We start from the raw sequence: 22,303 nt of genomic DNA on the forward strand, positions 1-22,303 counted from the left end.
TAACACTAGGCTATGAAGCTGAATGCCAATGGCAACTCTTAAATACTCATTGTACTGTTGCAAACATGATAAATTAAATCTTAACCAGGAATGCAAAAAACATTGAGGTTTGATACATGCAATGAGCTGCTTCTTCAAATATATGATGATTCCATTCCTTTACAGATATATCTTACGTTTCCACAGTTTGCTCTCTGTTTCACTGACATGAAAGGACCATTGAAGATCACTAACGAGAACATAGTGATGTATATCAGTAATACATCCACTCAGACATTTCCTTATTGATGACAATATTATCAACACTTGACCAAAACAATATAAGGAGGTCTGTTAGAGGATGTTACAAACTTGACTGGTTGAGAGAAATACATCTAGTGTTAAGGTTTCACTGTAATATCTACAAAATGAGCTATGACTGTTTGCTGTGTTGTTTAATGTGTCCCTTCACAGACCAAATGGTTAAGATCAAGCTTACTGACAATGTGAGCATAGATGCATATTTGACTCATTCTTCCTTTTGGCTGCAAATAACTTCATATTACCTTGACCCAATTGACCCTACCTTTGATTAATGAAGTCCTCACAGGCAACAAATTGGACAAGTAGCATCAGCAATGGGACCACTGTGGTAAACCAGTCAGATTAACCTACATTATGTAAAGTAATAATGATGATAGGACTCATTACATTGCATATAGCTTCACTGTGGTAAGCCATCCTGTTCTGTGCTTATACCTAACATACATCAATGAAGCATGTAATGAATGCAGGCTTAGGGTTACTATTTACTGTCACACTTGCCTGTCAGTACTTACAATGCAGTAACGAGGCATGCCACAAAGGCAAGTTTTGGGGCTACTATTACTGTCACACTGTACTTACAATGCAGCATGCAATTAAGGCAGGTTTCAGGGGTAATATGTAATGTCACTAGGCCTGTGCTTAGACCTAAAATGAAAGAATAAAGCATGTAATGAAGGTAGGTATAGGGTTGTAAACCTAAATTCTGAATATTTTGGCCTCACAACATATAACATTAATTGTTGACATATATGTCTGAGTTACTGTCAGGCACAGTGTATCCTTCTTTGAACCTCAGATATACCATTAATACTATCTGTCATTCTGTCTCCATTGTGTCTGCTGCCTAGCACAAATATTGAACTTGAAACAATCCCTGATTCATGCTTTAATTACAGTGATATTAATGATGTCACAACACCATAAAACAAAACATCATTAACATACACCATGTGAATGATAGTTTTACAAATAACTATATATAATGGTTACTGATTAAATTATAGGAAGATTTGATGCTACAAATAAAACAATGGTACAGTGACACTATTACAATGTGTCAACACCTTGATATGATGCCTGCAGTAAACTATACACATTGAAACCCATATAATCTGTCTGCTTGGATTACAGGAGCATCTTCAGCAGCCCCATCAATCAATGTGCAAGAAACCTTGAACAGCATCAACCCGCTTGACCTCCAGTATGTCTTTCGCTTTGCATGTGGACTCAACAAGTCAGCAGCAGACATCATCATCAAACACCTGCAAAAAACCAAAGAGGGACGTCAGTTTGCAATTCTTTGTATGCTTGAACAAGAAGAAAATTCAGACCAATTCAGGCAGTCAGTTAAGGACTTGGTTTCAAGGGATGTTGAAATTTTCTTTTATCATGCCAAATTATTACAGAGGTCTACCATACAAGTCCTTGAAGTCGCTTCAGCTAATCAGGTAATTATCAATTTGTGTATTGATACTCTTAACACACCAGAACAAGTTCTTAAGTTGAAAAAGTTCACCCATCTTGGTTTACTTTATTTAATATTTGTGACTCATCTTTGCTACACACATTGTTTAGATTTATATTACAACAGTTTATTGCAACTAACAGTTCAACTCTTTTCGTTTTTAATCATTTGGGTTCTGATTTTCCTTCTCATTGTGGATAGACAATAAACTTACTAACTTATTAAATTTCCTTTCTGAATAGTTTTGACATTCTGAAGAAGTTTCTATCATCTCACTCCCTTAGTCGGAAATGTAATACATATAGCACCACATCAAAAAATACGTCCCAACAGCATGCATGCACAAAACAACTATTATTTTGTGTGGAAAGATGACCATAATATAGCAGCAATGATTTGATAAAACAATGTGATATTATAAATCTTAAAAAAAGGTAGCTGGTTCTTGGCTTACCTTGGAAGACACGAAAGCAGGTTCTTTAATTTATCCTTTGTAATAATACTGATGTGCTTGTTATGGAATGCTGTTGTGGGTTGACTTCTTCTCAGCTTTAAATGAAAAGGAATGAACAATATAAGCACAGATGTGTAGTAAATAAATTGCATTGGGGTGGTAAAGAATATGTTAGTGCTCAGGCCTGGTCCATGAAACAAAAATGTGGAAAAGCAAGATAATAACCAATGAAATAATTATCTTGTCACAATGTTGGGATCACTTTCGGAAGTTGACAGCATGTAGTTTATAAATGTATTATATTCCTTTCAAATAAGAACACACATGAATATGCACATCACTTTATGATCAGGGCTGTAACTATACATCCCATTGTATTCTTGTTTGGGTCTGGTGGTCTAATATGCATAAATATGCATAAATACACTAAAATATAATTACTTAATACAGCTCTATTGCCTTGATCAAAGGTATTCAGCAAAACCCATTACCACTTCAAAAACTGAAAGTTGAGAATTGAGTTGTAAAGACTCTCACCCACAAAAGAAGTAATGTCATCAGTGATGTTGGATGTCTGAATTTTCTTTTTCAATTCCTTGAAAGACATATACAGGAAAACCGTTGCAATGCAATGTTGAAAACTGTACCAGCTGGAGGTCAAAGAGAGAATACAAAATAAATCAACCTTCCTTTCACTAGATTTATCAAGGTGAAAATTCAAGAGGTCTGTGATAACTTTTGGACCACAGTAAAGAAGAGTGCTTTACTCAAAGTATCTATTGTGGCATGTACTTGAGTCTATAGTGTTCAGTTAGAACCATTGAAATAGTTGCTGACATCATGCTATAAATGTATTGCTGTTTTCATCTTTGGGTTTGTTGGACTGACATAGCTCACAGCAAAGGACTTGAACATTATTCAAAGCAATTTTGCTTTATCATACTGCCGCTTTGGGGCATGTTTTGATTCTGAGGTATTCAACACAATTAGTTACTACGACTCTATTAGTACTAGATTATGAACTTCATGTTGCCTTCAAAGAGTTTCTGAGAAAAAACAACAGTTTCATTTACTTGTGATTCCTGTGTACATATATCAAATTACATCAAATATCAGGTTATCTTCACATAAAATTTGAAATCACTTTTTGGATGCACTGACATGGGGACCGCAGGGAAGGTTAGGACAGTAATGGAGATATCTTTGTTGCTATTTATTTTTACATGTAATAAAAAAAAACACTTAGATGTGACATATGTAACATATAACAAGCGGAAGCATACAGGCTCCAGACTGTGTAACAAAATCACTGACTCACTTGCTGAGGCAGTTGTGCTATTCACTCTTACATTACATATAGTAACAAACTCACTTAATACATGTCTCCACTGGAACAGAATGATGGAGTCACATGTGTCACAAGTATGTCACATATTAAATTATTTACAAATGTCTTAGCCTTGGCAAATCTTGGGTTTTTAACAAAAGGAAATACTCTCAAGTAGGTCCTCCTACTGTACTACTGGGAGGAGTTTACAGGCTCACTTCAAGAAAACTAACCCTATTCAAATAGCTTACTTTATTGTTGGGATATTAATGTTGATGATAATGCATTGAGGTTTCGAAAACTTCAATGCACTAGACTTCTGCTTGTTAGCATAACCAGAACTAGCTGTTACAATAACACTATGTCATGATAACACAGGTCAGCCTACTGTACATGGTTATACACACCTCCATCAAAAACAGTAGGGTTCTTGTACTCAATGTTATGAATCTACACACCAAGTATTACAAAACCAAACCAAACCTTGATCTCTGATAACTTCGCACATTAAGGTTGCAGAGGAGTCACCTATGGACAATTTAGATTGGAATATGCCCACAAAACTTCAAAGAATCAACTTGATAGAAGCTAATACAGGTCACTGGAGGTCAACCTGAGGTCAAAGGTCACCCAAATGCAGGTCGACTATTGTATTACAATAGCATAACTCCCAACCTTGATGGACATTTGGTTCTCAAGTTGTTGCAAAAATACTAGTTTCTGACCCCTATATGAACTTTGTTGACCTTGGATCACATGACTGTTATGTTTGGAAACGATCCTTTACCCCATTCACAACTAGTCCAAAAATATCAAGCATGTCGGACCCTGTCAATGGTAGTTTCACAAATTATTGCAAAAAAAAACAACACATTTTGACCCATAATTGACCTTTGGTGACCTTCGATCACATCACGGTATAAAAAACGTGTCCCTACTTCATTCACAACTTGTCCCAATATATCAGCCATGTCAGACTTTGTGACTAGTAGTTGTTGCAAAACGTAGCATAATTTGGCAGTTTTTTGCACATAAGCAACATTGAATGACCTTGGATGACCTAATGGTTTTCATCAAAAATGTTCCCCTTGATGATGTGCACTCTGTCCTAAAATCTCAACCTTGATGGACATTTAGTTCTCAAGTTATTGCAAAAATACAAGTTTTTGACCCCCTTAATGACCTTTGTTGACCTTGGATCATATTACCGTTAAGTTTGGAAACGATCCCTTACCCCATTCACAAATAGTCCCAAAATATCAATCATGTCCGACCCTGTCAGTGGTAGTTTCACAAGTTATTGAGGAAAAAAAAACATTTTGACCCATAAATGACCTTTGGTGACCTTGGATCACATCACAGTTATTTTGAAAAATGTGCCCCTACTTCTTTCACAACTTTTCCTCATATAACAGCCATGTCAGACTTTGTGACTAGAAGTTGTTGCAAAAATTAGCATAAGTTGGCAGTTTTTTGCACATAATCAACCTTAAATGACCTTGGATTGCCTGATGATTTTTAACAAAAATGTTCCTCTTGATGATGTGCACTCTGTCCCAAAATTTGTTTGGCCTAAAATGTTCACACATAATGTTATTGCTAGAAAGGTATCATAAGCAACCTTTGCCCCACATAACTTTAGAACTGGGTGTCCGATTGAAGTGGGAGTTGGTTTCCTATATAGAGCACAAAGAGCTCTATCATATATTAAAATATTGAAAACCTTTTTTTTTTTTTTTGCCCCATATCTCCTAAAATGAGCATATTTTCAAGATTTGACCTTTAACCTTGCTGTCAGATGTAGTTTGACACGCTGATTCCAAAAAGCAACATGACAAGTTTGTGCGACCATCCTAACTGTACTTATTAAAACAAATGACCTCTGATAACTTCGCACACGAAGGTCGCACAGGGGTCAACCATGGACCATTTTGATCGGAAGGTACCTTTGAGATCCGATTTTGGCCACGAAAATTCGAATAACCAAAAAAACTGATAAGGGTCACCGGAGGTCAACCTGAGGTCAAATGTCACCTAGATGCGGGTCGACTCCTGGATTACAATAGCGTAACTCCCAACCTTGACGGACATTTTTTTCTCAAGTTACTGCAAAAATACTAGCTTTTGACCCCTGATTGACCTTGGATCACATGCCCTTTATGTTTTGAAACGATCCCTAAACCCATTCACAACTACTCCCAAAATATCAACCATGTCCGACCCTGTCAATGGGAGTTATTGCTTGTTTTCATACTTTGGTGTTTGGCCTCTAACTGACCTTTGGTGACCTTCACAGGCTCCAAAAACAATAGGGCACATCTACTTAGTGTGGTACTCATAAACACCAAATATTAGATTGGTCCAAGCTTCCCTACTTGAGATATCGTGTTTACAAGCGAAGCGTCACACACAGACGCGCACACCCTCACACACACACACTCCGCCTGCATGAATGCATATGTTACGATTATCATCGAAACCAAAAATGGACCATATTTATTGATCATATACACCGTTTTGTGTACATTTAAAATTGGTAAGCAATATAATGCATGGCATACCGTGCCTTATAGATGGTGTATGTAGGTTAGACTGAGGCCTTTATCTTCCCTTAGGTTCTTAGGGAGTTTGTTGATCAAGCTTGTCTCTGCTCCACCAGGATAAAGGAAGTAACAAAATCACTTTCTACCCAGACTCAAATCTAATTATAACTACAACCCAGCTTACCAGTCCTGTTATACACTAATCATAAACTTACCATTACCATCAGCATATTGTAAACCATTCTGTGCAAGATCCGCATCATGTGACCCCCAAAGATCATCTCAAGACTGATTAATCCACATTTACCTATTGAGGAGATAAAGACAAAAGCAATAAGAATCAGTTGTCACTTATTCCATATTGAGAATATCTGAACTAGATGTTTAATGCAACAATAACATCCCTTGTTATTTAGTTGACTTTTTAATATTTACTCAACACTTATTCCATTGCTCACAGAAGTCAAGCGGATTGTTTTTATCAAACAATTGGTATACCAGTGTGAAGCAGAGAATGCTCTAATACATAAATGTTGTTGTCTTTGCTTTCACAACGGTCCTAGTAACTTCATTTCCACTGTTGCCAATATACATCAACCTGACCCCCCCCCCCCTTACCCAAACACACACTTATAACATAAGTACATAAGAACTTTAAGACCATAAACATAATAAAAAATGCATTAAGGATTTCAGATGACATAACATGCTAAGAGCTTGTCCAATTGTGTTGTATCTTCTGTGATAGAATCGTAAACTGTTACTTGTCACAGTGCAATACCCAATACCTAGCATTACCCATGACAACTATTTAATAGGATTGGATAGGTTGACTAAACATTAATCTGAAATTGAGACAAGCATTGAATCTTCAATACAAACTAAGTAAAATATGTGATACAGAATAGTTTATTTTATCTTAGGATAAACAAAGACTTAAAAAGTGGGTATGGTGATAAAATTGTGCATGGAACTGTGTCTGGTTCTCAATGTCACTGATTTTGTGTACACCTTACTTGAATAATGCTTCTTTAGACTCACAAGATGTGGTTGTGAATCTTAGAACTGGTGTGCGACAGTTTTTCAGGAGTTTGGAGAAAAATATCAAAGAAGTAAAGGAGATACAAACCCAACCATAATCTTCAGCTGATACGAAAGACATCTTTGAGATGAATACCAAAGGTGGAGGTGATTTGCATTTTACTGTCCAATTATATTTCAAGTCATACTTCCAATATGTAAGCAAATGCTTAAAACAGTCATCTCTACTGTACTACAGTAAATAAACAATTAAACATCATAACAAATAAAGTACATTCAAGATTATATCCATAGTTATGTGACCTTTGTGTGACCTACAGTACCTAAATTAATCAAGTTGTTTTTTGTTTGTTTGATGGAGTGTTCATTACAAATACCTCTAACACATAGCTCAGCAATACAGACTGAGTTGACTTTTTTAATGTTTTTACAACATTATGGTATAACTAAAATTATATTTTGAGTTTATGGTTTTAATCTGAGGGAAACAAATACCTAAACAGAAGACATATTTGTTGGTAACCCAAACTACTTTCATACAAACCAACAAGTTGTCTTCTAGTCTTACCATTCTGGGAGTGCCAGAAGTTCTAGAAGACTTTATGCATTTGAGTCTCAGGCGGCAATTTTTATTTCAGTTTGGCAAATGTTAAAATGTATCAGAGGGTGTTTGGGCAAATATTGTGTCATGACAAGCTCATTACAAACATACCAATTACTGGATTAATCAGCAAGAATCCGATCATTTTAATGTTCTTACTAGGGATTAATTCTGTCAGATGTATTTTGAGTGGATGAGTTAAGACTTGATACAAAATTAATTTAGTGAGAGTGAATGAAGGTAAAAGAGTATTCCTTGATCTGAGATGCTATCCAAAAAACATACCAGAGGTTGTTGAAACATTACTATCACTGTTATATACTAACCATTAATGTGATTACCATCACATGGAAGAAATATCAGATGATGAACCATTCATTGTCCTTGTCAGCACAGTATGAATGTGACTTCCTTCGAAAACTGGTAACTGCAGGTGGAATAGGTGATACCTTAGTAGCTCGCTTCAAAATTACCCTAATGAAGAGAAAAGAAAGTGATGTGAATGAGATTTAAGTCCTAATTATAGGAGAAATTGAGAATGTCAGTCAGAAATAGATATGTGAATGTCTCTGGCTAACTACCCTGTATACATGGACAATCACAGAGAAAAAAATACAGAGGAAGGAAAGTACACTTCAGTTTCCAATAACCAGGTATTAAGTGTAAAAATTAGCCAGTTAAGCATGAAACTTGAACCGGATTGTCCGTTGTTGAGTGGAAGTGGCATATAAAGGTGTGGTGCAGTGATATTAATGAGCTCCCAATGGAGAGTCCAACCTCACACAAACCCAACCATGCATGGTTTGGGCTTGACTGAGAAATTTGTGAGATTTTGCACCTCTCTTTCGTAATGAGGACAGAATGTCTTTTGAATTTCCACTCATTAGGAGATAATTGTATCTAATTTAGTGTGTCAGCTTTGGTGGATGTGTTTTCATGATATTTTTCTTTATTTAATGGCACCAGGCCCCCGGAGATTGCATTGGCTACATTGACCTAGTTACACCACTCTCGGGGGGGGGGGTGTCTCTTTCTAGATTTTAGATCACCAAAGGTTTATAAAGTACCCTGTTCAGCTGGTCAATAGCCATACAATATGGACAGTTCTTTCTACAAATTTGGCAGATGTGGACACTTGTGACCTCAAAATTTTGAGTTAAAAAGTTTTGAGATGAAAAAGTCAAAATTTTTGACTTTTGAGGTGAAAATCTTGAGATCAAAATTCCAAATATTGAGAAAGCAAATTCAAAATTTTGAAATTTGGGGACACATATTTTTTGTTTTAAGCCACCGTACTAGGTCGGTGAAGTTAGATCAGTTTTGAGACCAATTAGATTTCTTAAAACCAACTGCAGTGACTGGCTCAGCAATGTTAAAAATTAAACAAGCATAAGTGACAATTCTTTATTCACAGCTGTACATATTCAGATTAGTAGGAAGTATTTCCAATTGTGTTCTCTGTTTATAGGGCTGGACTTACAAGGGTACTGCAAAGCTCTCTAATTTCTATATAGTATAAATCTAAGCCCTGGTGGGAGTCCCTGGGGACTTTAGCTGAGGCATTTTTACTTTTCAGATATTTAATGTTCTCTGATAGTGATTTTGCAGCCCAAGTGAAGCCAATGGGGGGGGGGGGAGGGGGAAAGTTATAACCACCCTTATGGATGCCAGTGCATACCTGTTTTAATGCCCTCTAAATGTGTTTATTTTAAACAGTATTTAGCTCTCAAATATGCAAGGAAGAAATGTTATCATGACATGATATTGATAAAGAGTGGCAGGGGAATTTAAATTCCTTAACCATGCCTGCTAGCCATATGTTTGGTGAATAAAGTCACAACAACCAGATTAACTTAATTCTTACCATTCCTATGTAACTCTGTGCATCAAGAAGTGTAGGATACTGAAAGAAGCTTGATAGATGCATACAGACCTAATCTGTTTGACCCCAAAATATGGAGAATAACATTTTTCAGGGCCAAAAACCGGGAGAATAAGGGGAAAATAGGAAGGTTGGTCATTTTCAACTGAAATTATATAAATACTCCTAAATAGTCTACAGTACTGCTCATGTAAAACTGGACATGTGTACGCGCACAGGATCGTATAAACAAGTACAATCGCGTATAAAATCGTTGACAAACAAATTGCCGCGTAGACACCTCGTATAATCCCTGTACGAGTTTATACGCAGGTTATGCTATTGTGCTCAATGAATAGGGGTTAAAGTCACCGAAAGAATTAGTGAGATGTTTGAAACAGCCGTTTCTTAAATCGTAGTTTAAGACGTGATATTCACCTAGCATCGAAGAGGACGCAGGTAAAGTGTGTGCCGGCATAGAACTTAACTGTTTTTTTTTGTCGTATACAAGTAGCCTACATGCGAACTGCACACATTCGGTACGCCGCATGTACAAACAAGTGACAACTTGTGTTTATTAAACTTGTGCAGGCGCGTATCCAGGGGGGGGGGCGTGCCCCCCGGATAAGAAAGAGAGGAGAGAAAAAAAAAAGGAAAAAAAGAGGGGGAAAAAGAGAGAAAAAGGAGAAAAGGAGGGAACAAAAGAAAAACGCCAAAGACACCGGGAAGAGAAAGAGGAACAGTGACATAATTACAGCGCTGATCCATATTATATACACAGAGTAGCCAGTGGCGTATCGAGGATTTCGGAAGGGGCATGCGCCTCGGCCTACCCCTTACACCGACAACTCCAATTTTGACGTTTCCATTTTTCCTCTCTCACTAATGTATATATATACTCTATATGGTATATCATAACCCACGTGTGTGTATGGACGCCTTAAACAGTTGTACAATTGTGCTATGAAAAAAACTGTGGCTGGTCACGAGCTCGGCCGAGTCGTTGGGGAACATGGCGCATTTCGGTATTAGACCAGGATCTATATGCGAACTGCACTATTCATGTGTTCTTCGATGCAACACTGCCATCCACAGATAAAATGTAATACACTCCAACCTGATTGCTAATTGTTACCCCAAATCTAGTACCGTAACTCATACAATTAATCTAAAAATAAATTTCGCATGAGATTTGAGAATTGAGCACATTTCCTGTGAATATCATGTAGTTGACCCAAAGGCGTATCATTGCCGGGGCGGGGGGGGGGGGGTTGACGCACCCATCACTTCTTGAGATTGTTCCCATCTGCATGAAAACGTGCGCCCTACAACCCTATGCCCACCCCTCTAATCGCTTCCCGATGACATGCTATACAATACAAGAATTATTACTTGTTGACATTGTTAGGCGTGACTTCTCCTAAAGACGTTTGAAATGACGAGATGAAAGTTGTTGGTATTTCAACATTAATCAGAAAATTTCTAAATTATACACTTGGATAAAAGTCGGGGGAGGGTGGGAGGTGGCAGTGTTCTATTCAGCTGAGAAGAAGGCCACTGCTACGAGTGTACACTCCTCCCGGCCCGCTCCAATCCCCCCTTACGACTTTACAAAAACATTGTTCATAGGCAAAACTGCATGGTGTATGGAGCCAATTTTAGACCTAATTGGTGGTCTAATTATGCCTCGGGGTGCACCAGTTAACATCAATTTTCAAAACGAATTCAGGGACGGGACTACTGAGATTTGCCTTCAACAAGCCAACGACCACACCTCCGCCATTTTTAAATTCTCTGGCCTTTCCATAATAGTGCAGGACCTACCTAAGTCAGTTTGGGATTTGTTACCCCCCCCCCCTTTGAAATCATATATTAAAATGGCTGTTGAGAAGGGGTCCCATTCTCTTAGTCCTGCAAACCGATTTCAAGTAGTAGATAACCTATGCATCTGCCATTAAAATGTGGTATATGGCTACATGAAGGTAACATGCTACAGTATACTGTGTACCTCTTTGAAGATACAAATACTAGTCATTGTTTTTAGTACATTTTGTTAGTTCTACACAATGAAACAAACGGAATCATAAAAAAAAACATTTGATGTTATTTATAGAACTAGTTAGGCAAGATGTCCTTACGTACATATGGCCTGTAGATTTGATCACAAGTATGCAACACAACCCATTACAATTTCACAAACTGACTGTTGAGAAATTATTATGTAAAGACTCACCAAAATCTCCGCCACAAAGGAAGATATGTCATCAGTGATGTGTTCCCACTTGCTTTTTTCTTTCATTTTCTTGGAGGAAATGAACCAAAGAAATGTTGAAAATGGTATCACCTGGAGGTTAAAGAAAAATACAAAATAAATCAACTTTCCATTCACTAGATTTATCAAGATGAAAATTGGTCGGGTCTGTGATCATTTTTGTAACAGACAGCAACGTCTATTCTTGTGTTTTATTAATAAGTATATGAATATTTATAGAGCTGTATCCCAGGGCAGCAAATATATTGTTTTCTATTTCTGTTTTTATCTTTGGGTTTATTGGCCTGACATAGCTAACAACACAGGACAACACTAATATCATTATTCAAAGCACCTTTGCTTTTATCTTAAAACTGCTCTTTAGGAGTATGTTTTGCATCTGAGGTAATTAAAACAATTAGTTATTTATAACACTTGTAGTGGTAATTGATCAACTCCATGTTACGTCCTAAGAGTTGTGAAGCCCCCCCTCCCCTCCCAATAAAAGACATCTTTTGACAATTGCTGGATTTTTTTTTCTACCAAATTTGTGGGCTATCTTCCATAGTAATGCGACAGAAAGTAAATGTAAAAAGCACATGTGCTTGAGTTTGCTGGAAATATCTCTTAAATGGCCAGTACTGAAGGGCAAATAATGTACACCTTAGACAGAACACATTAAGAGAATCCTTCAACACTGTTGACCAATGGCTAAGAATGGAATTCTGAATTACTTTGGTTTTTACTCTGAGGACATGCATAGGTTCTAGAAGCTACATGCATGTCTTGTATTACTGACTGACTGACAACATATGCACACGTAACAGTAAACCAACCAAAGACTTCCACTTTTAATCCCTTAGCAAATAGCTCATTGGCAAATAGCATAGTGAATAGATTATCTTCAGATTTAAATTTGATATAAATTGTCTTGGGTTTTGGATGCACTGAGAGTCAAAGGGTAGAAAAGGTTAGAATGGAAAAGGAGAAATGGTTCCTGTCATTCATTCTACATTTTATTAAACAAAGACTTAATTGTGATATATGTAACATATACATCAAGTGGAAGCACACAGGATTCAGGCAGTGATCATAGTAACAACATTTCTGATTCACTTGCTGAGGCAGTTGTGCAGGGTGGTATTCACTCTTACATCATATATAGTAACAAGCTCACTTAATACATGTCCCCATTAAAACAGAATGATGGAGAAGTATGTCACATATTAAACTATGTAGAAATGTGTTACTGTAGCCTTGCAAATCTTGGGTTTATATCAAAAGTAAATAATCTCATGTATATACTTCTAGCACTGGGAGGAGTTTACAGGCTACATTCAAGAAAATAAACCTATTGAAATAGCATAATTTAGTCTAAGGATATTAAAGTTGATGATAACTTAAGTGTAAATGTATATCTAAGGTTACTTCTGGGCCAATGGAAGCCTTACTATGTACTTTGTACAATAGGTTTGGTCAAGTTTAACTACTTGTGACATTTCATTCCTTAGTTTGTAACTGAGATATACCAATAAGGATAGTCCTCAACATAATATAAACCAGACTTTAGAAGTGTTCTAACTTAGTGTGGGTATGGGTCTTTTATATATATATATTTTTTTTGTAAGGGGACGTGCACTTATTAATTAAATTGATTGTTTCAGCGCCTGTCATACATTTTACTGTCTATTTTTGGTGGAAGTGAGGCTGACAATACTGAGGAGTGTGGCCACACTGTAAAGACAGATTACTACCCTTACCTGTCACCCTACACTATGACAAACTGAACCAGAATGCAAAAATGCATAGTGGTTTCGATGGTGTAACATGAGCTACCTTCTGCATGAATTTGACGTAATGTATAGTGAAGATGTACATAGGTGTGCAACATACTTGATATTCGTAATACAGTGAAAAGCAGTGCCATGTGACAAAACAATAAATTCACAATGACACTTGCTGTCCTGAAATGACCATTGACCTCAACAATAAGCTTATTGTATTAAATGTGATAGAAACATCAATAGTCTAAATATGATATCAGTCCTTGTTGAAATATAGTGTAAAACATGGTTTCACAATCTGACTTCTGGTAAACTCAAATGACCATTGACCTCCGCCCACAACTGTAAGGCTTCTTGTACTCAAAAGGTGTTACAATTACATACCAAATATGATCTGTCCAAGCTTTCCTTACAATATTATGTTTAGGAAGATGTGTGAGTGTGGAGAGACAGGTAAGAGGGGAGTGAAGTAAATGTTTGGCATTTGCTGACTTCAAATGACCTTTGACCTCCACCAAAACCAATAATAGGCTCCTGAAATTAAATATGGTACATCTACAAACCAAATATGAGATCAGTCTTTTCTTGCAATATTATGTTTACAAGGTTGTCACAATTTGACCTGTTGTCCCCAAATGACCTTTGACCTACACCAAAAACATTAGGCTTCTGTACTCAATGTGGTACGTCTAAACGCTAAATATGAGGTTTGCCCCAAGCCTCCGTTCTTGATACATCGTGTATACAAGGTTTCAACAATTTGACCACTATCGACCCTAAATAACCTTTGACCTCCACATAAAACAATAGGCTTCTTGTACTTTATGTGGTACGTTTACACACTAAATATGAGGTCTTTCCAAGCTTCCCTTCTTGAGATATTGTGTTTACAAGGTTTCATCATTTTGACCCCCGGTGACCCCAAATGACCTTTGACCTCCACAGAAAACAGTAGGTTTCTTGTATTCAATGTGTTACATCTACACACCAAACATGAACTTGGACCAACTTCCCTGCTTGAGATATCGTGTTTACAAGCTGGGCGTCACAACGCACATAAGCCACCAAGAATGCAAAGGTTACGATATTCATCAAAATCAAAAATTGGACGGGATCAAGTCATCTGAATAATTTGTTCCTTAATTTATGATGGCAACAAAAAATATAAAAAGGCCAAGTATATTAAATACATACACCTCTTTGTGTATACTTTTTCACAATGGTAAGCAATACAATGTATGACATGCATTGCCTATTATATGGTGTTTGAATGTTAGACTGAAGCCTTCATATCTTCTTCTCTAGGCCCTTAGGGAGTTTGTTGATTAAGCAAGTTTCATAACAATTACTGTTCCTCCAGGAATAGGCAGTAACAAAATCACTTCCTACCCAGACTCAAATCTAATTATAACTACAACCCAGCCTACCAGTCCTGCTATACACTAATTATACACTTACCATTACCATCGGCATATTGTAAACCATTCTGTGCAAGATCCGCATCATGTGATCCCCAAAGATTGTCTCAAGACTGATTAATCCACATTTACCTAATGAGGAGATAAAGACAAGACAATAGGAATCAGTTGTCACTAATTCTATATTGAGAATATCTGAACTAGATGTTTAATGCAAACAACAAAATCCCTTGTTATTGAGTTTGACTTTTTTAATATTTACTTAACAGTCATTCCATTGGTCACAGATATACAAGCTAATGACTCTGTGTACCTGAAACCACTCAATAATTGCAAGTTCATTTTATTGTAAGGTGCTTATATTTTAAAGTTGAAAATCTTTTGAAAATATATCCATAAATAAAAAAAATAGGCTAACATTAGTAGCATGTTTGCAATCCTTTGGATTATACTAAATTGATCAGCACACTTTCTAAGTTGGTACTTTTAACGTTATTTGGTGCAGCAGGCCAATGAAGTTGTTCATCTTTGTTATATCACCTTTACTTTAAAGTCAAGCAATGTTAGGCCTAATTACTGGCCTGGATTGCTTTGTCAAACAATTGGTATACTACTGTAGTGTGAAGCAGAGGCTGCTCCAATATACAAGTGTTGTTGTCTTTGCTTTCATAAACTGTCCCAGTAACTTCATTTCCACTTTTGCTAATACACCGTCAAACTGACCCCACCCCCCCCCCACCCCTACCTACCCAAACACACACTTATAACATAAGTACATATTAACTTTAAGACCATAAAAATCATACAAATGCATTAAGGATTTCAGATGATATAACATGCTAAGAGCTTGTCATATTGTGTTGTATGATCTTCTGTGATAGAATCATACACTGTTACTTGTCACAGTGCAATACTCAATATTGTTAGCATTATCCATGAAAACTATTTAATATGATGGGATAGGTGGACCTTGTCATTCATTAAATAATATCCACTCAACCTGGCGACGGTGACAATAGAAAGCCTTCATTAGCATTATATGCTCACACAGGAATGAAAATGTTACATAAGGAAACCATGGATGTCTAATGACCATTAAAATTGGTCAGATTTGAAAGATTATAGATGTACTTGGCTATAATATAGAAATCACATAAGAATTTCATCCTCTTAAAACCTACAATTATGGTACAATTTGTAGAGATGATGCTACAATTCGAGAAATACTGAACAAAAGAGGTCTCACAGAATCACTGAGTCTAAGACACAACTAGGATGGGGTAAGAAACAGGTGGTACAGTAGACCATGCAATCATTACCCTGCTCATATAAACTGTACACACTTCTTTCAAGAGCTGTACTTCACACACGAAACTGACAAATTCCAAAATAGGCTGATCTCAGAACTGAATAATTGAAGTTGACCTGATGATGAGAAAAAGCAAAATGCATTTGGTTATCAGTTATAATGTTATTATTCATGTAAATTGTCATCACTAAGTCTGCAAGTGGCAGATTTACATCATGAAACATTGCCAAATATATAGATATAACACAGCTATTATAAATATATGGTATACTACTGTAGTTTCAAAATAAATTACAAAGTAAAATTAGTAAAAGATTAGGGATGTCTTCTGATATGATATACTATCTTGAAATAATACTTACAACTCAGTCATGATTATAATAAAATTGTAAAGAAAATAATGTAACTAGAAAACAAATCTATAGGACTGTACAAGATGAGTTCAAGGTCTCATAATGCTTCCCACAGTGAATATACAGCTCAACAAATACCAACAAAATTGAAATATAAACAAAAATTAATCTGAAATTTAGACAAGCATTGAATCTTCATTCAAAAATGCCTAAACCAACTTTCTGTATACTGGACCAGTCTCGAATGCGATTCGAGACTGGTCGAGTGTGTAGAGAGGAGAATTGCTTCAGGATCGAAATGTTAGACAAACACTGGTTTGTTGCCGTGACAATCATGAAGTCATAATTAAAAGAAATGAAGACATTGTGTAACGTTGCCATGAGAATATGCAAATATGTTTATGAGCAAAGAAATGTTCCAAATTGCAAAAGAATACTGTACAGCATATATAGCCTACTTACAGTTAGTTGCAGCAGTAGTACTGTATATGTTTTCACACACATAGTCTCAATACACACTGTACGTACTTTTTGAATCATCCAGCTAAATACTTCGAGTAACATGAATGACTTAGGGATTAATTTTGAGCTTAATTTTGAGCTAGAGTCACTTGATCATCAATAGCACAAAAAAGGTCAATGTCAGCAACCTTATCGAGGTGCTTCAATGAAGAACCGAAGCGTAAAGCGTCCAAAGTTGACACTAATAGAAGAAACCTTGTTGCTATACCTAAAAATAACGTTAGCACTACTACTAGCAGTAACAACATGACTGACCAGGGACTAGGCCTAGCGATCTTTCAGACTCGCAATATACACTGCGGTTACTACAAGTACAAACCTGTCGAACAATTGGGCTCAGAACCTCTTCAAAAACTGCTCATTCTCAGGCCCAGTAAACGTTTATTTGAACGGTTCATCTACCGACCAGGGATAGACGAGTTCTACTCAAAAGAATGTTAGCAACAGGGGAAACGGCATTTTTTCGCTAATTTTTGCTGATCTGTATATAATTCTCCTTATGCCTCACTTGATCTTTTTCCTGAATGACAGCATTTTCTTCCGACGAACATGGTCTTAAATTTTTGTAGTTTAATCTATTCAAACACTAAAAAATGGAGGGAAATGCAAATTAAATAAGAACAGATGAACAAATTTCTAAAGATAACATTAAAACGTTTTTTGACCTACCAGGTCAAATTGCGCAATAAACAGATGCTGAGTTGTGTGTGTTCTGGAAAGTCCGTAAACGGACTACAACAGTTAGGCTAGCAACGTTGCCTGTTGCTAACATTCTTTTGAGTAGAACTTGTCTATCCCTGGTCGGTAGATGAACCGTTGTTCTGGTGGGTCTGGTAACACAATTGTGCATGGAAATGTGCCTGGTTCTCAGTGTCACTGGTTTTGTGTACACCTTACTTGAATAATGCTTCTTTAGCCTTACAAGATATGATTGTGTATCTCAGCTCATTACAAACATACTGTACCAAGTACTGGATTAATCCAGCAAGAATCCGATCATTTCTTTGTCCTTACTAGGGATTAATTCTGTCAGTTGTATTTTGAGTGGATGAGTTAAAACTTGATATAAAATTCTTTCAGTGAGAGTGATTGTAGATAAAAGAGTATTCCTTGATCTTTGATATCTTAAATCTACCACACATCTTTGAAACATGATCATTACTGTTCTACACTTACCATTAATGTGATTACCATCACATGGAGAAAATATCAGATGATGAACCTTTCATTGTCCTTGTCAGCACAGTATGAAAACTTCCATCAAAAATTGGTGACTACAGGTAGAATAGGTGATCCCCTAATAGCTCGCTTCAGGATAATTCAAGTTAACCTAATGAAGGGAAAAGAAAGTGATGTGAATGAGAATTAAGTCCTTATGATAGGTTATATTGAGAATGTCAGTCAGAAATAGATGTGTGTATGTCTCTGGCCTGTATACATGGACATTCACAAAAAAAAAAATCCAGAGGAAGGAAAGTACACTTCAGTTTCCAATAACCAGGTCAGTGTAAAAACAATGAACCAGTAAACCATCAAACTTGAACCAGATTGTCCGTTGTTAGTGGAAGTGGCATATAAAGGTGCGGTGCAGTAATATAAATGAGCTCCCAAAGGAGAGTCAAACATCACACAAACCCAACCATGCATGGTTTGGGCTTGACTGAGAAATTTGTGAGATTTTGCAACTCTCTTTCCTACTGAGGACAACATTTCTTTTGAAATTCCACTCATTAGGAGATAATTGTATATATTTTAGTGTATCAGCTTTGGTGGATGTGTTTTTTATATTATTTTTCTTCATTTAATGGCACCAGGCCTTGGAGATTGCATTGGCTACATTGACCTAGTTACACCACTCTCGGGGGGTCTCTTTCCAGATTTTAGATCACCAAAGCTTTATAGTGTACCCTGTTCAGCTGGTCAATAGCCATACAATATGGTCAGTTCTTTCCACAAATTTGGCAGATGAAGACACTTTTTGACTTGAGAGGTCAAAATCTTGAGATGAAAAGTCCAAATATTGCGATAAAAAAGTCAAACTTTTGAAATTTGGGGACACTTATTTTATTCCCCTATGTCCCTATTAAGCCACTGTACTCAAGTCGGTGAAGTAAGATCATTTTTGAGACCAATTAGATTTTTTGAAACCAACTGACAACTGACAATTCTGTATTCACAGCTGTATATACTCAGATTAGTAGGAAGTATTTCCAATTGTGCGCTCTGTTTATAGTGGCTGGACTTACAAGGGTACTGTACTGCAAAGCTCTCCAAATCTTCAGTATTTTCACATAGTTTCGGGAATCTGCTAGAAATTTTGAGCACATGAGGACATGTCAGTAAAAGAAATGCTTCATCTAATTTTACTCCAGTAGAATATATATCTGAGCCCTAGCCAGGTGCTTCAGAAGAGCTCTGTAACATCTCTGAGATTTCTTGTCCTCTTCTACTAAGTTTCAAGTGCATGTAAATACATGTTAGAGAGAAAAATGTAATTTCTATGAAGTAGAAATCAAAGCCCTGGTGGGAGTCTCTGGGGACTTCAGCGAAGGCATTTTCACTTTTCAGCTATTAAATCTTTTCTGATAGTGATTTTGCATCCCTAGTGGAACCCATGGGGGGGGGGGGAGTGCTCACCACCCTAATGGATGCCAGTGCTTGTTTATGTTTGAATGTGTTTATGTTAAACAGTAGTTACAGTAGCTCTCAAATATGCAAGGAAGACATGTTATCACGACATGATATTGATAAAGAGTGGCAGGGGAATTTAAATTCCTTAACCATGCTTGCTAGCCAGCAGTTTGGTGAATCAAGTCACAACAAACCAGATTTACTTCATTCTTACCATTCCTATGGAACTCTGTTCATCAAGAAGTGTAGGATACTGAAAGAAGCTTGATAGGTTCATAGGTCCTGATCTCCTATATACAGTATCCATATTCATATACACTAGAGGGTTTCTTCCAACGGTTGAATTATTACATCATGGAGCCATTCGAGCCTCAGTGACCTCTAAATCAAAAGGAAAACACTAACATGAAATCAAATTAGTTATTCAGATATTTCAGAAGACTTCAGAAACAAAAGGATACTCACAACAAAGAAAAACCCATGGTAGCAGTTCCACTTTGATCCAATCATTGATCTTTTTAATGTAGTGAATATACAGCATTACAGTGTTTGGTTTCTGAAGCTTTTTGAAAGTTCTTAGGAACTTTTGCATTCAGATAGCAATGTGACACTACAACAGTCTTTGTGGGCAATCAACTTCACATGTTAGCTGCAAAAGACCCCTACACTTTTAGTAAGTAAATTATGTAAAGGTGCATATTTGATTTGTGATATTGAAGCTGAAGATACGTCAATAGGAACTGATCATTACCAGCACAAACCCTGGAAATTCTGGATATGTTTCAATAATGGGTTGTCTTTGACCAGCAAGGACGGTGTAAAGCACTGCAGTATTATGGGTGACAAACTACAATAATGTTTGTGTATGATATGGGATATTGAATCTCAATCTCTGGAAAACATTGCCCTTCATTTGACCTTTACTCACTGGCAGGTTAGCACTTAAATCCACAATATCCCAGGAGAGGAAACAACTCCAGAGTACTTTAAGAATAGGTTTTGAATGACTTAATTTGGCTAAAACCTTCAGACAGTTGGATGATCTCGCAAATGTAGAACACTTCTCAAATTAATAATATGATCAAATTATTTGAAGAACGAAAACCTCCCCTTCAACTTGTAACCAACTATAACAGGCAAGCATCACCATACTTCAGCTAGTCCTTCATTGTGCTGAGCATAGGTCACGCTTTATGCTGGCATTGCGGACTATTGAATATTGTAACTAAAATCGTTAGACTAGGCATAAATTAGGCTGCACTTAGGTTATATGACTAGAGAAGACCTAAGCCATAACGTTGAACGTTATGATGGCCTGTGAGTGTGAGCCTGTCCTTGTACGTGCACAGCCTAACGCTATGAAAGGAACTCAACTGATACGTGGGATTTCTTCTTTGACAATTGTAATATACTCCGTCTGTTTCTTTCAGTATCATGTTCACCATCTGGAATGTGTTGCATTATCTTCATATTTCGTAAGCCAGTACTGTAGCTTCGGGGAATCACGTCAAATAAACATGGAAGTACAACCATACAACAATTCTTCAAACGCTGTTTACACTGTGGCGTTGGTTTGTTTAGATTTTGAAAATGAGACTTGTTCAAGTCATTTTCCATGCCTACGAGGGAAATACCCCTATTTTTCAGATTGAATGGTCAATCTTCCAATTGAAATAACAGCAGTTTACAACAAAATGTCAAATTCCTTAGATTTAATAAGTGAGGACTTCAAAAATATGCTGCATTTTATCATTTGCACCTTGACATTTTTTCTGCTTAAGTTGCGTTCATAGAATCGTGGTACAGCGGCTTGAAAGTGTCATCATGACAGCAAGATAAACATGTCTTAGATATTTTCTTCAGCCTGGATAGGCTATTGTCTAACTACAAGCTTGGAAAATGGTCAATACTATTACTATAACATTTCTAAACTCTTTTGAAATGACGAGATGAAAGCACTAGGATATGAAATTCGGACTTGTATGTATACGTGGCGCGGCGTACCATATGTGTGCAGTTCGCATGTAGGCTATTTGTATACGACGAAAAACAGTTAAGTTCTATGCCGACGGACACTTTACCTGCGTCCTCTTCGCTGCTAGGTGAATATCACGTCTTTAACTACGATTGAAGAAACGGCTGTTTAAAAAATCTCACTAATTCTTTCGGCGCCTATTCATGGTGCACAATAGCATTTCCTGTGTATAAACTCGTACAGGGATTATACGAGGTATCTACGCGGCGTCTACGCGGCATTTTGTTTGTCAACGAGTTTATACGCGATTGTACTTGTTTATACGTCTTTATACGATCATGTAGGCGTACCCATGTCCAGTTATACGTGAGCGGTACTGTAAACTACACGTTAGGAGTATTTATATCATTTCAGTTGAAAATTACCAACCTCCCTACTTTCCCTTAATCTCCCTATTTTTTG

At 36.8% G+C, this 22,303-nt stretch overlaps 1 protein-coding gene and 2 long non-coding RNA genes across 5 annotated transcripts in view; 1 reads left to right on the forward strand and 2 right to left on the reverse strand.

The window, feature by feature from the left end:
- LOC139970048 (uncharacterized) overlaps positions 1 to 2,070 on the forward strand; it is a 39,476-nt gene extending 37,406 nt beyond the window's left edge. For all 3 annotated transcript variants that reach the window (XM_071975655.1, XM_071975656.1, XM_071975654.1), the window contains one exon: positions 1,438 to 2,070. In XM_071975655.1, coding sequence (XP_071831756.1) covers positions 1,438 to 1,979 — 542 coding nt within the window. In that variant the 3' untranslated portion in view covers positions 1,980 to 2,070. The remainder of the gene's footprint in view (positions 1 to 1,437) is intronic.
- LOC139970099 (uncharacterized) overlaps positions 1,433 to 22,303 on the reverse strand; it is a 377,392-nt gene continuing 356,521 nt past the window's right edge. The window contains exons 5-9 of the long non-coding RNA XR_011793996.1: positions 11,832 to 11,942; positions 8,064 to 8,211; positions 2,763 to 2,875; positions 2,226 to 2,320; positions 1,433 to 1,568 (exon numbers count right to left, since the gene is read on the reverse strand). This is a non-coding gene — a long non-coding RNA (uncharacterized lncRNA). The remainder of the gene's footprint in view (positions 1,569 to 2,225; positions 2,321 to 2,762; positions 2,876 to 8,063; positions 8,212 to 11,831; positions 11,943 to 22,303) is intronic.
- Positions 17,327 to 21,429, reverse strand: LOC139970116 (uncharacterized). The gene is made up of 3 exons (XR_011794019.1): positions 21,241 to 21,429; positions 20,081 to 20,247; positions 17,327 to 18,565 (listed from the first exon to the last, which is right to left on the reverse strand). It is a non-coding gene; the product is annotated as an uncharacterized lncRNA (long non-coding RNA).

Source organism: Apostichopus japonicus, chromosome 7 (assembly GCF_037975245.1).
Source record: "Apostichopus japonicus isolate 1M-3 chromosome 7, ASM3797524v1, whole genome shotgun sequence".
NCBI classification, from domain to species: domain Eukaryota; kingdom Metazoa; phylum Echinodermata; class Holothuroidea; order Aspidochirotida; family Stichopodidae; genus Apostichopus; species Apostichopus japonicus.